We start from the raw sequence: 17,783 nt of genomic DNA, 5'->3' as shown, positions 1-17,783 counted from the left end.
GTGCCCACCTTTAGCAATTCTAGGTTCCACACCAAAAATTTCCCAAAGTAGCTTTCTAAAGAGATTTAAGTGAGAAGTGGAATAAATGTGAGAGTCAAGATTCCAAAGCAGAAGGAAATCTGCCTTTGAAGTTTACTCTACAATAAATATTTATATCCTGGTAAGTGGAAACTTTAATTCAACTGAGACTTTAAAGATATTTTCTAGGAAGTAGGAGCTTTCCACACCCTCATTTACCAAAAATTTCAGAAACTCATGTGGTGTCTGTTCTCTTATTGTCTCTCTTTTGGGGGGCTTCACCTTAACTCCTGCACACCAAGACTGTGCTGGAATTGGTTCACTGAAATTCTTTCTCCTATGTTCCAAATTCTGGGGGAGAGGGGAAAGAATTTTATTTCCTTTGTAGCACTGATTCTTTCCTGGCTCACACATGGAAAAGTTAATCAAATATCAGTGATTTGAAACATAAATACCTTTCGTTTTGATAAAACGTTTTACCTTTCATTTTGATAAAAAGAACTATAAATACTAACTGTCATGAGTGCCAATTATTCAATCTCTTAAACTCCGTAAGTCAATACAGAGTTCACTGAAAATCTCAAGTAAATGAGACCAGATCTCAAAGACACTGAGATGGAGATCAGAAGGTTTAGGTGAAGACTCGACTTTTCTACCCAGTGCAACACATCCTTAACCCATTGACAATGAACCAGAAAGGCAAGTATGGACAGGCTAGGTATACTATCAGAGCAGCCCTTTCACTCTCGTCTGTCCCAGCCCCTTGCATGTTGTAGCAAGTGACTGGGTTTGTGTATCTTTCCTCCCCACACTGCTGTGAACCTTTCTGGCCCCTCTCCCGGGTGCTCTGCAGGGCATGCAGCAGATGCCAATTAAAATTGTGGCAATTACCGGACTGAAAGAAGAGGAGGTAAAGAGAGAAGCTAAAAGAAAACGCGGTTGAGAAAAGGATAAATCCACGTTTAGGTGGATCACACTGTTTCTGTGAAAACCACGTATTCACCTTGTAGATTTGCCCAGGATGTGGCTTTGTAAAGAGAGCATGTTGACCTATCCCATGCACAAAGTCAATGTGTTGGAGTTCCCTTAATGTTTCTTTTTCAGGGGCTGTGGCTGCCTTTGCAGTGGGCTATGTGAAAGTCAACTGGGATCTTCTGGGGGAGCTGGCCCTAGCCATCTTCTCCATCATTAGTGCAGGCTCTCTGTTTCTCATGCATTACACGACTGACATCTGGGCATGCTATGCTGGCTATCTGATATTCAAGTCCAGCTATATGCTGCTTATAACCATAGCAGTGTAAGTATTACCAACCATTTCTCTCCACTCCTGAAACCACACCATATTCTCTCTTCACTAGCATTTCTACAGTTCCTCGCAGAACTTTGGAAGGATTTTAATCAATTGTAGTATTTTAAATGTTGATTATGTATTAAATGGGACATAGTTAAGCCATGTTTTCACTTAACTATTTGCCCTATGAATGTTACTAAGATTAGTCATCAGGGAAAAAAAGAGTTCTGTGGGTTCATAACCGAAAGCAATGATTGTGATTTTTATTTCAGACTCTTTGGCCTAACAAGGTGTGGTGCAATCTGATTTTGAATGATTAAGTTTATTGTTAATTTTGTTTAGTTGTTTGTGTCATTCCAGGTATGTACTTTTGTGTGAAGCAAAATAGGCTCAGCAAGTTATAAAAAGTTGGATATTGAAAAAAGTAGATGCAATGATTATAAAAAACTGTATATCCCAGAAATCATACTTTTAACAATGAAAAATGTTTTGTTCCATATGGAAGTTCAGAGGCAGCTGACTATAGGAAATGGGCTTTGGTATTAACCAAAAGAGATAAGAAATATTTGAATTTCAAATCATTTGAAAGAAGTAGAGCCAGAAACTTTGTTAAGTTTTGGGATTTAGGGGCGCCTGGATGGCTCAGTGGGTTAAAGCCTCTGCCTTCGGCTCAGGTCATGATCCCAGGGTCCTGGGATCGAGTCCCGCATCAGGCTCCTTGTTCGGCGGGGAGCCTCCTTCTCTCGCTGCCTCTGCCTGCCTCTCTGCCTGCTTGTATGTACTCTCTCTCTCTCTCTCTGGCAAATAAATTTTTAAAAAAAGTTTTGGGATTTAATGTGTCAAAAATGTTTGATAAGGAAATGACGAAACAGGAATATAAGCAGACTTCGAAAAGATCATGGAACAAAAGAAAGAGAATAAGCTTATTGGCAAGTTTACTTTTTTAATGGAAATATGTCAGTTTAATGAATCAAACTCATGTCTCTTAAGTTTCTCTTTTCATGCGAGAGGACATTGTTAAGGTAGGATTATATTGCTTCTTTTCATTTTAAGAATCTTCAGAACCAAAAGTCTTTTGCCTCTGTTCCACAGAAGAGCTCTAAATAACATACACTAGCCAGTCATTCGTGAGTTGTAAGATGTCAAAATCTATATAATTATTAAAAACAAACTAATTACAGATTCACTCAGTTGCACAGCCAGCCAAGATCTGCATCTTCCAAAGAATAGATACCTCACCTACCCAAATTTGAAACTGTTGATACAATTGACAGTAAAAAGAATAACTCTCCAACTGATTCCACAGATGGGATATTGCTGGCATTTTCATAAAAATTCACTGTGAAACAGTATCTAAAACCAGATAGCATCGAATATTCTCAGGTTATGAGAACTTAGAATATTTAGTTTTCACTTCTGGAAGCATTAAATTGGATTAGAGTAATTGTGCTGTATTTCCTCAATGGGTATTTTAATTCAGCTTCAACTGTATTTTTAAAATTAATTCCCTTTCTTTGCTCTACCTGTTTGTCTAAACTGGAGGAGATTTAGACAGAGTATTGGTTACAAGACATCGCTTTTATCTTCAGTTTCTGCCTTTTAAAGATAAGAGTCCCTTGTGTATTTTATTTAAAAAGAAATGTAATTCAACATTCAATGACAGATTTCAGATCGCAGTTAATCTGAGTGTGGAACGCTACGCCCTGGTGTTTGGAATGAACACCTTCATGGCACTGGTAATTCAGACCATTATGACAGTGATTGTTGTAGATCAGAAAGGACTCAACCTGCCAATCAGCATTCAGGTAAGCTGCAGTATTGCTGTTTTCCTAGTCAGGTAGTTGGGGGAATGCAGAATACCTAGGTAGTCCAATATTTAATTTCTTGAATTGCTTAGTTGGGCAAATTTTAAAATAAGCAATTCCTTAATTATCATATCATAACACAGGTTTTCAGCAATAAGCACAGTCGGTTAGTGTTTGCCTGTGGCTCCTAACACCTCATCAGGTGCTACTCCGGTCATTGTGTCCCCTGTATGTCTGCTCTCCCTCCCATCATCCCCTTCCAAGGGTTAGGAGATTTGACTAGAAATGGTACATGGCTGCAGAGCTCAGTTCCTTTTCCCTACTCTACCACGGGACTTGAAATTAGCCCAATTTCACATTTTACATTTGGATCTGGGAAAGGGAGGGAAAAGCATGTAAGAAGTAGCCTCATTATATAAAATGTACTCATAGCATTACACTACCCTGCAGACATAAACACATAGATCAGTAGGATTTAGTGTTTTTTTCACTTTGGTGGTGTTAACTGGGATTTGAACCCAAGTAACCTTGGCTCCAGAGCCCACCTTCTTAGTTACTGCATTTCTTACACTTTTATAGCTGATTCTTCTAAGATAGAAGAAAATTTGTGAAAATGTAAATGACGCATGTTAAAGTCCTAGGTCTTAGTTATCCCACAATCCAAGCAAATAAGTGCCATGACTGTGTATTATCAATGATATACACAGTCATATTTTATGTGTGTCTAATTAATTCCATTTGTTTTTCTCTAGTTTTTAGTTTATGGGAGTTATTTTGCAGTTATTGCTGCCATTTTTCTAATGAGAAGCACATATATCATCTACTCAATCAAATGCCAAAAGCAAGCACAGAGCTCTCCAGCAAGTCAGAATCCAGATGAGCTCCACCCAGAGGGACCAAGGAATGTCATTACAGGAACAAAGCTCTGACCTTACGGCAGCCACTGCATCCACTGAACAAGGATCTTCTTGGTCACAAAGTCACTGAGCGCCAAAAACTGACACACTTCCAAAGCCTGGATTTCAATGAACCTTTTCAAAACCACAACAAAATCTTAGTTTTAGACTAGATACTACGGGCCCAGCTGGATGCAGTTGACAAGACCCGTGACCTCAGTCAAATAGCCGATATTGGGTACTCCAATGAGTAGCAAGGATTGGGAAGTTCTGGTTTTGGTTACTCCCTAGAACATATCAATGGCATGGAAACAAACCACGAGAAAACTTCACTCAACCTGTAGTTGATGTTCCCCATTCGTAAGCAGAAATACTAACTGGACTGACCCCTTTACTTGTTTTAGATATTTTATCTTACCAAAACAGGCAAGAGATGGACATTTTTTTTTTTTTAAATCACATAACCATTTGCCTCCTTCTTTCATTAAGTGTATTTCTATATTACTTGCAGTTCTCTGCGAGAATTTCAAGGTCTGGTCCCATTTCTAAGGACCTTTCTTCAATCCTGACAACATGGTATTAATCACAAGCTATTATTTGATTATATCACCTATTTAATTCTGTCATGATTACTTTTTACTTTGTGTTCTGCTGAGCTTTGTTGTTGAAACTTTACCTCAGGAATAGCCCCAGACATTCCTCTGTGCCCAGAGAATGACATTCAAGTCAATTGCTGGGGGCCCTAGGGGTGGCAGTGAGTTTTCTCCCTACTATAACCCTAGATGGGTGTTTCAATGCCATGTCGGTGTGATCTCTAAAATAGAAAAACTTAAGTAGAAATTTCCAGAGTTTCTAAAAGTATTTGTAAGTAAGAAAACACTGATGAGGGGGAACACCTACTTTTTAAATGGCAGAGATTGTGCTACATAAAATAAGGTGTGCAAAAATATTAAAGAGCCTTTCTAAATTTTTGATGAATTGTGCTGAGAATCGCCTGTGCTTGTGGCCTTTGAAACTTCAAAAGAGGACCACATGGAACAGTCTGCCATGGAAATAAAGAATGCTGATTCAAGATTTATGTTTCAAATACACTTTCCTCCAAATTCTAAAATTCGATTATGGACTGAAAATAAAATTCAGCCCCGAAGCCAACACTTAGTTAGTAGAGAAAACTAATGACATTCCTACTTCTATCAAAACCAAGGAAAGGATGATCACTATTATTCTCATTTAAATTATTGTACTAGAAGTACAAGCCAAAACAATTACACAAGCAAAAAAAAAAAAAAAGAGAGAGAGAGAGAGAGAGAGAGAAGAACTGTAAAAGAGAAAGTAAAACTCTCACTATTCTGAAAGCAAGTATATACCCAGGAAACTCAGCTAAAAGCTGAGATCGCAGCATATAGAAAGTATATGAAGTCAACTGCCTTCATGATACAACAACCATTTAGAAGATTCATGGGAGTAGAAGACCCAATTTATGGTAGGACAAAAATAATACAAAATAATTACATGCAATCTATTTAATACATGTGTGAAGCATATATGAATATGCCTACAAACACTTCTGTAGATTACAAGGTAATACCTAAATACATGGAAAAGGGTATGTTGTTCTTGGTTAGGACGAAAAAATATATAAAGATATCATGCTTTCCTTTTTTTTTTTTTTAAAGATTTTATTTATTTATTTGACAGAGAGAAATCACAAGTAGGCAGAGAGGCAGGCAGAGAGAGAGGAGGAAGCAGGCTCCCTGCTGAGCAGAAAGCCCAATGCGGGGCTTGAACCCAGGACCTGGGATCATGACCTGAGCCGAAGGCAGCGGCCCAACCCACTGAGCCACCCAGGCGCCCCGTCCTTTTTTTTTTTTTAATATATAATGTGTTATTTGTTTCAGAGGTTCAGGTGTGTGATTCATCAGTTTTATATAATATCCAGAGCTCATTACTTGCCCATCACCCAGTTGTCCCATTCCCTCACCCCCTCCCCTCCAGCAACCCTCAGTTTGTTTCCAATAATTAAGAGTCTGTTATGGTTTGTGTCTCTCTCTGGTTTTGTCGTTTTACTTTTCCCTCTCTTCCCCTATGATCATGCTTTCTAAATGAATTTATAAGTTAAATCCTATCCCGGAGGTAAAAAAAATACAACGTTTTTTTTTTTTTCCAGAACTAGTGATTCTAAATTGTATTTGGAACATTAACAAAAAAGAACCAAAAAAATACTTTGTCAAGTGGGAAAATGAAATTAAATTATTTGCAGAGAATAAAATTCTATTTAAACTCTCATCTGCAGTAACATAGCAACATGAAGAGACAGTCCACCGGAAAAGAGTAAAAAGTTTTGAATCAATTCTTAGTTCCTAATGGGTCAGACTATGATTAAGATAGCCTCTCATACAAAAGGAAGAAAAAGATGGAATATTTAATAAATTGGAACAATTTTCCTCAAGGAAAACAAAGTTGGACCCAAGAATGAAAGAATAACTCCGTCCATATGTAATATGTATATGTGTTAAAGCACAGATTTAAAAAAAAGAAGGGTACATGGGTGGCTCAGTCATAAGCATCTGCCTTCAGCTCCAGTCATGACTCCAGAATCCTGGGATCGAGTTCCACATGGGGCTCTCTACTCAGTGGGAAGCCTGCTTCTCCCTCTCCCACTTCCCCTGCTTATATTCTCTCTCTCGCTGTCTCTCTCTCTCTGTCAAGTAAATTTAAAAAATCTTTCTTTTTAAGAAAGAAGAAAAGAATGAAACTTAAAAATAAAAAAGAAACCACAAAAATACTAGGGAAAAAATATAAACATTATTTTATAACCTCAAATCTTTCTAAAGTAGTATAAAACCTTGAAGTCATGTAATAAAGTGAATTGACAGCATAAAACTAAACTTAACGTATGGAAGAAAAGTCACTGCAAACAAACCCAAAGGACAGATGATAATCTGGAGTATATATTACAACGCTTCAAAGCTGCTTTCCTTAATTTAGAAAGAATGAATACCAACCGATAAGAAAAAGATCAGTTACCTGATAGAAAAATGGGCAAAGCATGTGAACAGGGAATTCAGAGAAGGCAAAATACAAATGGCCCAGACATGTAGATGATATTTAAAGTAACTCATGAAGGAAACATTTATTAATGAGCTACCATTTTTCACCAGGGCAGACTAGAAAAGTGTAACAATACACTTGGTTCTCTGGGGATGAGTCAACAGGCAGTCTCAAAGATGGGTGGTGGGGGTATAAATTTGCTTCATTGCTGTGAAGGAAAACTCTGCACTCTCCCAATTACGAATTCTACCTATAGATTTCTCTGGTAGAAATAAACACTACTAATGAACACTGCCTGCCTGGGAAATGACTCGCACAGGTGTTTTTCACTACAGTAGTGTTTCTGAGAACAAAGGATTAGAAGCTATTTAAATGTCATTATATTGAGACAGGGAAAATGTATTATGGTGCATCAATATACTCACTTGTAATAATATTAACTGAATAAAAAATTGAGGAAGAGACTTACATAGTGATAAAAGTATCTAAAATAAATTATTAAGTGGGAAAAGTCAAGTGCCAAAATAATGAGTATGGTAGTTCACTATTTGTGCAAAAGTAAGGTGAAAAATACCTGTATCAGCTTATATTCACTCATACAACTTTTCTGGAAGACAAATAAAACTGCTAACAGTTACCTGGTATTAGTAATGAGGAAGGGGGAGGGGAGAAAGAGGCATCTTTCCATGGCTTTTGATGCTTGTACCACGTAAATTACCCATAACTAAAATTGAAATGCTAACTCTTAAAAAGTGTTTAGCCTCTTGGGATATAAATTAGCATCTAAGAATAAGGAGCTGGAGATTTTTATTTTTTACATGTAACCATTCTGATTTTTTTCTTTTTTTTTTTTTTTTTTTTTTGGAACATGCGTGAGTAACCTAAATGTACATGTATAATCAAAAGGAACAAACGCAGAAGACAAGAGTATTTTGAAAAGAGGTTTTTTTTCATTTGGTATCTCATTAAAGAGAAAGGTTTTTTAATATTAAAACATAGATTTGCTTTGTAAGGTGTGGGGTTTCTTGACTGGTTGTAACACCTTATGGAGAAATACGTTAAATGCTTTGTTTTGTATGTAGAAGGACTCGTGGAAATGACAGACTTCATAAACAAATAACAGAAGTAAGGGGCTCAAAATGACAAGAGAGTAAACATTTCTGAGAAGAAAAAGGTTATGGTTCTAGCTTGTCTACACTTGCCCTTTGTCTATACTAGGCCCTTGATTTCGGTGAAATATTTAGATCCAGTTTAAGGAAGGTGTCACGTGAAGGGGCACGTGGGGCACATTTGACAAATAAGCAGGGTCACCGGGTCTTTCAGGAAGGGGCACGCACGGTAGCGGGTGTTGAAAGGTCCGAGGGAAGTGCTTACCAACGTCATGGGAAAATGACAGGTGTCTGGGAGCGGTGGCCGGCGGCCCGGCAGCTCTGAGTTTGCGTGGCTGCGGCGCACGCATACCATTTCCCTTGGCCAAGGGGACAGGTGCACCCACTTGCCATAGCAGAACACAGGCAGGATCGCTTCGGGTTGTTTTCCGAATTTTTCTGCATTTTTTACTTATTTAATTTCTTCTAATTTTTTTTACCTCCTTCACCTGTTTCTCCCCCCACCATCGCCACCCCCAACAAATAGCTTCTTCTTTATTACTTATTCCAACATCAGAAAAGAATCGAGAGTTCCTTCTCATTTATATGCTTACTGGAAACATTGAGAGTTTTTGGCTCGTGGAAAGAGGATGGTCCCTCTACTGGACAGAATTCACTTGCATGCCTGTCCCTAAGAATTATGTCATGTTGCTTTTAGATATCTGAGATGTCCAGAGCTGGAAAATAGCTCCCTGGTAACGAAAAGCTAGAATCAGGTAACTGGCAAAATGTGCTTTAGAGTCTAGACAGCGTCCGTCTCATTCTTTCCTGATGCATAGATACTCTCCTGTGTATCAAAACACCTCAAATTCAGTTGAAAAGTAAAAAAGCAAGACGAAACCACAATATTCTGACCTGATCATTGACTGGATGTTCCTTTACTCTTGCAGAGGCAGAAAAACATCACCTGTGGGAGGCCAGGGGGCTGGGGGTGGGGGGGCGGTGGTGGCGATGGAAGGGTTCTGGTTGCGTCTACACTGAGTGGGAGGGAGGCTGCCCTGGGGGTCTTCTCTGAGTCTGTGGTTCTAGGACTTTGAGCCACTGAGCACAAAATTCTAAAGAAATTCTGAATTAAGTTCCTTCGATCTTGGTAGCCTGGGGAAGATGTTGGCTGGCATTTTTTTCCCCCAGCCACCCATATTCTCAAAAAGATCTGGATCCAAACATTAAGTCTCTGTTGGACTTTACAGGGGAAGTTGGCTTCAGGGGGTGTATCCCTAGATGTCTGGACTATGTCCTGACAGTTTGGCAGGGAGGGAAGTGGCCCAGAGGACTGGGAGCCGGGCGATCTCCAGCACTGGCAGTGCGAGAGGCAGAGAGCAGAACTCGTCCGGAAAGGAATAAAAATAAGCAGAACTGAGAAAAGATAGCTTGTCGAATTTGCCAACCTCCTGTCTCCCTGACAATGAAAGAAGGTATGGGAAGGTCTGATGTGGTATTTGATGGAGCTTCCGGGGGATTTTAGTCCATGCCATCAACCTGCCCCACTGAAAATATTCCTGCGAGCTGCATGACTCGGTGGGGGGGGGGGGAGTTTACTTCACGGTTTTTGCACTCCAGTGTTCTCATCTATAAAATGGGGACAAGAGCAGTCTTACTTCATGGGATTTTTGTGAGGACTGAATGAGCAAAGACGTGTATATCAAGTACCCAAGAGCTCCCAGCACACAATCAAGGCTTGGTAAGTCTTGGCCGATATTACTAGCAATAATTACCTTTCTAAATGTGAGCTGTCCAGGCATACATATTTTCTTGAGCTGCCTGAGTTTTGATTGAGAGACCACACAAGTGGCATTTTCCTAGGACAGTTGCAATTCAAATATCTCATGGTACTGCCTAACCATAGTGCAGAGCATACGTTTTGAGTTTTGGAAACTCAAACTTTGCCATTGCTCTAATGGCAAAAGGAGGCTAAACTTGTCTGCGTGAGGCTGAAAATCTTGAACTGTCCTAGTAGAGATTCTAAGTAGTAGAACATTTTTATTAATTATTAATTCAGTGCTTGGTCTGAACCAGACATTGTTCTAGTTCCTGCAGTTAGCTTATTTTTAATCAGAAAGCTTCAAAAACCCAGGCTTCTTCATTTTCTATCTGCAGCAGAGAAACAGAAATTAACTCTCCTTACTTCCTCTAGCATCAGCTTCTGCTCCAGCAGATCCTGGCCCAGATTAAAACAACATATGCTGGCTTTAATCTAAATTTACCATGGTTTTCCTGCTTGAACACTAGAGAGTAAATTAAAATGTTATTTTATGTGAAGGTCTGGGCAATTTAACTAAATGCTTATATTTCCATTGTCAGGTATCCAATTTTGGTAGACGTTTCCCCAGCGTCCATCCGTAACTTTCTAGTTAGAGTTTATTCTAGGGACACTGTAGGAATTGGTGGGTTATAAGGAAGAGTGTAAAACATAGTTGCCAAATAATGTCAGCTTTCTGGGCAATGGGAAGCAAGTCATTTTACAAATTTTTTTCACCAGTTTAGCTCTTCCAGACCTTCGGAATTATAAAAAAAAAAAAAAAAAAAAAGGCATGGGACGGGGGCGGCACAAAACAGTATTAGAGAATTTAGCTGTGTCCACTCCACAGACCATGTTACTAGAGGTATCACACTGGAGTTTCTCTTCAGCAGGCAAGGTGACTCAGGAAACTAGCAGATTTTTTTTTTAATTTTTTATTTCTTTTCAGCGTAACAGTATTCATTGTTTTTGCATCACACCCAGTGCTCCATGCAATCCGTGCCCTCTCTAATACCCACCACCTGGTTCCCCCAACCTCCCACCCCCCGCCCCTTCAAAGCCTTCAGATTGTTTTTCAGAGTCCATAGTCTCTCATGGTTCACCTCCCCTTCCAATTTCCCTGAACTCCTTTCTCCTCTCCATCTCCCCATGTCCTCCATGCTATTTGTTATGCTCCACAAATAAGTGAAACCATATGATAATTGACTCTCTCTGCTTGACTTATTTCACTCAGCATAATCTCTTCCAGTCCGGTCCATGTTGCCACAAAAGTTGGGTATTCATCCTTTCTGATGGAGGCATAATACTCCATAGTGTATATGGACCACATCTTCATTATCCATTTGTCCGTTGAAGGGCATCTTGGTTCTTTCCACAGTTTGGCAACCGTGGCCATTGCTGCTATAAACATTGGGGTACAGATGGCCCTTCTTTTCACTACATCTGTATCTTTGGGGTAAGTACCCCAGTAGTGCAATTGCAGGGTCATAGGGAAGCTCTATTTTTAATTTCTTGAGGAATCTCCACACTGTTTTCCAAAGTGGCTGCACCAACTTGCATTCCTACCAACAGTGTAAGAGGGTTCCCCTTTCTCCATATCCCCTCCAACACATGTTGTTTCCTGTCTTGCTAATTTTGGCCATTCTAACTGGTGTAAGGTGGTAGGTATCTCAGTGTGGTTTTAATTTGAATCTCCCTGATGGCTAGTGATGATGAACATTTTTTCATGTGTCTGATAGCCATTTGTATGTCTTCATTGGAGAAGTGTCTATTCATATCTTCTGCCCATTTTTTTATATGATTATCTGTTTTGTGTGTGTTGAGTTTGAGGAGTTCTTTATAGATCCTGGATATCAACCTTTTGTCTGTACTGTCATTTGCAAATATCTTCTCCCATTCCGTGGGTTGCCTCTTTGTTTTGTTGACTATTTCCTTTGCTGTGCAGAAGCTTTTGATCTTGATGAAGTCCCAAAAGTTCATTTTCGCGGATTTTTTTTTTAAAGATTTTATTCATTCATCTGAGAGAGAGAGAGCGTGAGCTGGGAGAGGAGCAGAGGGAGAAGCCAGGCTCCCTACTGAGCATCGAGCCTGACACGGGGCTTGACCCTAGGACCCTGGGATCGTGACCTGAGCCAAAGGCACATGCTTAACCAACTGATCCACCCGGGCGCCCCTATAGGAAACAAACTGAGGGCTGCTGGAGCAGAGGTGGGTGAGGGCATGGGGTAATTGGGCAACGGGCTTTAAGGAGGGCACATGATGTGATGGACACTGGGTGCTTTGTGCAACTGAAGAATTATTGAACATGATATCTGAACCTAATGATGTACTAGATGCTGGCTAAATTGAATTTAAATTTGAAAAAAAGAAAGCTAAGAGATGAATCTTGGGGGTAGGGGGAGGCTGCAGTACCCACAGCAAATTCACAGAGTATTTGGGGAGGAGGCACATCCCACACTCTGTTCCCTTCCACTAAACACAAAATAAGAGCCTTGTCCTTTTTTTGTTTTTTTTCTTTCCTTTTCTGTCTTTTGAAATGATTATAAGGACAACTGACCTAAGAATGCATGTGAGCTTTGAGGTTATTATATAAAATCCACAGTGCTGACTGGTGGATGAACGCCAGCCCTGTGAGCTACGCCCACATAGAGGGAGAAACATGCTGGCCAGGAGTCAGCTGCCAACGTCTGGAAGTGGCTCAAAAACAGGTCGTAAGCAATAGGGCAGGAGAAATTGGACAGGACGTTAGCAGCAGCCAGAGAGGGAGGCGGATACCTGAATCTCCCCACTGAGAGACCAAATTGCTCTGGAGATCCTAGAAAGGGAGTCTTTCTTGAAGGAAATGGAAGGGGGCAAAATGCATCTAGCTTTGGAAATAGGAATTAAAGTCAAATGTCATGGAAGAGCAAGGCAAGTGTGCGCACGCAAAAATTCAACCAGATGAGAGGTTCCAGGAAGCAAATAGGACTTTGGATGAGGCTGGGGGGTGGGGGAAGTGAGATTATCATAGGAAGCTAGTGAAGTAATAGCAGGAATGTGTCTGACTGGTCTTCTGGCCACTCACAAAATTTCGTGCTGAAAAAATCCGAAAACGTAGTGTCTCTAAGCGGTTGTTGATAGGATAGCAGGGATTTGTGTTTAATACCAGGAGAGATCAATTCCCTGCTGATGCAGAAGTGGAGATCTCCTTACTCTGGGAGAAGGAACACTGGTCCTTCCTTCCTGTCTGCCGAGGATAGCATGCCACGGCGTGCCACAGCATGCTCCATTGCTCAATCAAGGTGTTCTGCAGGTGTTACGGGTCTGCCCTACAGACCGGAACTTTGAGATCGTGGCTGATGGTGGCTGGCTTTGTGTCCCAGTGGAGCAGAGGACAGACTACCATGCTCATCTTGTGAATTTTAGTTTTTGCTGACTAATGATTTCCTTTTGTATAAAGCCTCCTCTCCTCTCGCTTTTAAGACCACAAAGGTAAGCCCGCACAAGTTTTAACTTATCTGCTGGAGGAAGCAGCTGATGAAAGACACCTTTCTAGTTTTTGCTATAGATACTGGTTCCACCAAATACGGGACCACTTTTGCTTCATCTTCATATGATAAAAGAAAGTATGGTAAAGTATTCATTCCGGGGCGGGGTGGGGGGTGTATCAGAACAGAGAGGGCAATAGCAAAATAATGATTTGTATAGAATTCTTATTCTACTCCTTGTCATGGAGAAGGTACATGAGTCAAATAATAGTTTAAATGTCATTGCTTTTTAGAATTTGTCCAGGGTTGGACAGGGCTGCAACATTTACTCAAAATTATACACTATTAGGTGTAACAATAAAGGCAAAGCATCCTCAAAACAACTTCTGTAAATGTCCATTGAACTGATTTCAAGGATGCCTGCTGCCTTCCTCAGCCATAAAAAGAATGAAATCTTGCCTTTTGTAACAACATAGATGGACCTGGGGCGGGTGGGTACTATGCTGAAGGAAATAAGTCAAACACAGGAAGACAAATACTGTATGATTTCACTTATATGTGGAATCTAAATTTAAAAATAAATAAATAAAACAAAACAGAAACAGACTCACAGATACATAACATAGAGGAGGAGGGGCTGGAGTTGGACAATACAGGTGAAAAGATGAAGAGGTATAAATTTCCAGTTTCAAAATAAATAAGCCATGGAAATATATTATACAGCATAGGGAATATAATAATATTATTATAATAAATTGGTATGGTGACAAATAGTAACTACACTTATTGTGAGGATCATTTTATAATGTCTAAAAATGTTAAATCATTATGAGGTACATATGAAACTAACAGGATATTGGATGTCAATTACACTTCAATAAGAAAAAGAGAATGCATGCTACATTTATTATCAGTTGGGGTAATATGTGACATTTAATGATGCTCATCATTTTATTTTTTTAAGATTTAACTATTTATTAGAGAGTGTGTGTGCTCACAAACATAGGGGGAGGGGCAGAGGGAGAAGGAGAGAATCTCAAGCAGACTCCCTGCCAAGTGGGGAGCCGAACATGGGGGGGGGGTCTCAATCTTACAACCTTGAGACCACGACCTGAGCCAAAATCAAGAGTCGGATGCTCAACCAACTGTACCATCCACGTACCCCAATGTTCATCATTTTACATGGCAACCTTAAGTTGTATACGATGCAGTTCTAATTTAGGGAATAGCCAGCAAGGGCAGAGGAGAAAGTAAACAAGACCATGAAAGAACTTGAAAGGAATGCAAGAAGGAAACAAAACCAGTATGCCCCATCCAGCAGGTAGAAGAAGAAGAGTTCAAGCCTTGCATCTTTACAGAACTGGATTCTAAACTGCATGACCCTGAGCCAGCTACATTATCTCTCCTGGAATGGCTGCTTTCTTAACTGTCAAGTGGAGGTGATATCTATTTTGTAAAATTTTCAGAGGATTAAAAACAAGGCATAGAAAGTATGTTGTATAAATGTCTACCCAAGCAGGTATTAGGGTCAATGGCAACCCCCAGCGGTATTATTTTTACATGCTTATTGATAATATGGGTTAGGAAGAATTAATTTGGTTTGGGTAGAGAATTGCTACCCAATTGGAGCACAGGCTGAGCACTTGAAATCTCAGGAAATGTGAACAGACAGGCACAGCCAGATTGAAGTAGGTCCCTAGAAGTGATATTTACAGGTGGTTATTCAAACTAAAGTGGTATCAGAAGAAGACTTGCTGTATTTGACCTCTCAGGGGCTTCCAGGGGGTATGGAGGGGATGAGAGTCTTTGTGGGCTGAAGAATTTCAGATACTTGTGTGCATATGTCTTTTGAGCCATGTAACCCTGCCGCGCCCCCCTTGTGCATCACTAATCCAGGCAGCATGCAGACCCAACACTCAGGTGGTCCCTTTTTGGGAAAGCAGTCTGGGTGGGGGTATCAGAGTGGTCTTCAGATTAGGGGTGCATCAAAATCTAGAGAATCTCTGAGTAGCTGTTGAAAATTGCATGCAGGAGATTCCAGTACCCTCTCTTGGAAGGGCACTCCAGGATCTCCATGGAACATGGGGAAAGCCCTAATGGAGAACTTAGTTTTGAGTCTAAAAGACAAGATCAGGAAAGCAAAATCACCAACTAAGAAATGTACCCTGAAAAAACCTGAAGATGAGGTTTTTTTTTTCCACACAGATGTGATCAAATCATGGACAGGCAATGGAATTTAGGGCATTGGTATGATTATTGTAGAAATTACAAGGGAAAGAAGGAAAAGAGAAGGCTGAGATATTGGAAGCAAAACAGAGACATCTCAATGGAGCTAAGGAATGGTATGACCAAGGTAGCTGATGACTTAAGCAAGAAGAGGTAATTGTAGATAAAGCCAGTTGACGAGGTCCCTTATTAGAAGGAGAATAGGGTGTGGCCATGAGAATGGGGAACGGAGACAGCATGGAAAAAAGGAGTCCCTGCAGATGAGAAGACTGAGGAACTGGGAAGATGAGATGCATTTCAGGTGGATATTGAAGAACTATAAAATAATAGCAGGACTTGGGTTGAAGAATTGATGCCAAGGATTTGGAAGATGGAGGAAGAGAGATGGGGAAGTCAGTGAATATCGGCAAGTAGACCACGATGAAGTAGTCAAGTTAAGTGAGTTCTGAAGAAATGAACATTGTCTGGAGACAGCCTGGAGGGTCAAAGACAGTATCAACTACCACATGTGAACACCCGAAATCACAGCTAGAAAACGATGGAGCTGATATTTGAACTCAAGATCCTGGAAAGTACTAGCAGAATTATCGCTCTCCTTAGCTGCAAGAAATAACTTCCATACCCTTCTCTCTCATTATCACCTCCTCCATTTCTATATTCTTGCTCAGTCTTGGGATTTTGCCTATTCTTCTCCTCTTCTCTCCGCGAAGGCTGAGGTTTTCCCCCATCCCCATCAAGTCAGCGATTGTGTTTCTTCTATTAGGCTGATCTCTGGTTTTCTCAAACCAAAATTCAGAGGGCAGAGGAATTTCAACATCTCCAGGATAGTAGAAATAGCTGTAGGTCCCTGAAAGTCATGGAGAAGAAAAGACCAGAAGTTCAGCTCCATGTTCAATTACGGAGTTGGGCAAACCACCCACAGCAGGCTAGACAGAAACATAATGAATTAAAGAAGAGTGTGGGCTTCTAGGAGCACAGAGAACAGGCTCGTCCATGGCTCCACAGATAATCATTTCATTGATTACACAAGAAAGACCTAGAAAACCCCAAAAGCATTCCATATGGGAGAGAAAATCCCTACTTTCTGTAAAATAGAAGTAAATGGAAAGCAGTTATCTCAATTTAACCTCTGGCAAATATTTTTCGTTGTTGTCATTCTGACATCGTTCAGTTTCTGATTTTTATTGCCTCCTACTCTGCTTAAGTAAGAGCTTTATTAATAGAAACTGGATCAGTATTTACTTTACCTCAAAGAAGAGGACAATCAATCTAATAGATCTTCAAATAAATCAACCTTCATGTGGGCCCCCCCTTATGAAGGGTTAGAGTGGGTGGTAGATTACATGACATCACCTGGAAGGTCATCCCTCCCAAAGCCAAGATTCCACTCAACGCTATTCACTCTTTTCCAGAGAACATCTTCTTCCATGGTGAGCATTATCTCTAACCTTCCTTCAAAGTGAAATTACCAGAGGACTCGTGGATTGTTACTAGCAAGTAAGTGTGAACGCCCTTGTGGAAGCTTGTACCTCTCACTGTAGACAGCACTGCTCAGGCTAAGAATACCAGAAGCCAGGTACCTAACATACGAGTCCTTTAACACGTCACATCTCTTTTCAGGTTTCTTTTATATCTAATACTGCAGGCATTCACGCACGCACGCACCCCCACTCCCTGCTCGCTTACCTCAATTGTCTGCGAAACAGGAGGGATCTTGGGATTCAAGGAGAGAAGATAAGCTCTGGGAGGCTGAGCAGGGGAGGTCTCCTCAAAGGGTAGATTTTATCTTGTTAGTTAACCTCACCAATATCTGTGCTTCTCTGGCTGTTGGTAACTCGATGTCATCCCCACGGACCATCGCCACCTTCCAGGGCTTCCTCCCTCCTGCCTGGGACATCTGCTGACTTTAATTCCCTGTATGGTTTTGGGTCAGTCTGCTCATGAAAAGCACTCCTGCGAGATGCAGAAGATAGAAAATAAAGAAGTGGCTAGTATTTTCCAAGGCAGTTACCTTAACTGCAGTAAAACCCAGGGTAGAATCCCTTCTCAGAGAGCCCTTTGGATAAATGTAAATACCTATCACCTTAATAACATTTAAATCCAAACTTCCTGAAGCCTGTAAGAATATTCTGTAACATACCAG

At 40.5% G+C, this 17,783-nt stretch overlaps 1 protein-coding gene and 1 long non-coding RNA gene across 18 annotated transcripts in view; both read left to right on the top strand.

Moving 5' to 3' along the window:
• SLC19A3 (solute carrier family 19 member 3) overlaps positions 1 to 17,783 on the top strand; it is a 66,386-nt gene that overhangs the window by 16,830 nt on the left and 31,773 nt on the right. For 8 of the 17 annotated variants that reach the window (XM_047721591.1, XM_047721600.1, XM_047721601.1 and 5 more), the window contains 3 exons: positions 1,123 to 1,315; positions 2,973 to 3,114; positions 3,867 to 4,788. The exons of 2 other annotated variants lie outside the window; for them this stretch is intronic. In XM_047721591.1, coding sequence (XP_047577547.1) covers positions 1,123 to 1,315; positions 2,973 to 3,114; positions 3,867 to 4,043 — 512 coding nt within the window. In that variant the 3' untranslated portion in view covers positions 4,044 to 4,788. Of the gene's footprint in view, positions 1 to 1,122; positions 1,316 to 2,972; positions 3,115 to 3,866; positions 4,789 to 9,493; positions 9,891 to 12,964; positions 13,419 to 14,461; positions 14,905 to 17,052; positions 17,138 to 17,783 lie in introns of those variants that run through there. 7 more of the 17 variants (XM_047721603.1, XM_047721607.1, XM_047721605.1 and 4 more) reach the window with 7 other exon arrangements.
• On the top strand, positions 5,248 to 9,043 carry LOC125095324 (uncharacterized). Its single transcript, XR_007125849.1, has 3 exons — positions 5,248 to 5,259; positions 6,490 to 6,498; positions 7,182 to 9,043. It is a non-coding gene; the product is annotated as an uncharacterized LOC125095324 (long non-coding RNA).

Source organism: Lutra lutra, chromosome 3 (genome assembly GCF_902655055.1).
Source record: "Lutra lutra chromosome 3, mLutLut1.2, whole genome shotgun sequence".
Taxonomy (NCBI): Eukaryota; Metazoa; Chordata; class Mammalia; order Carnivora; family Mustelidae; genus Lutra; species Lutra lutra.
Note: the sequence above shows the minus strand (reverse complement) of the source record. Positions and strands in the feature narration are given on the sequence as shown.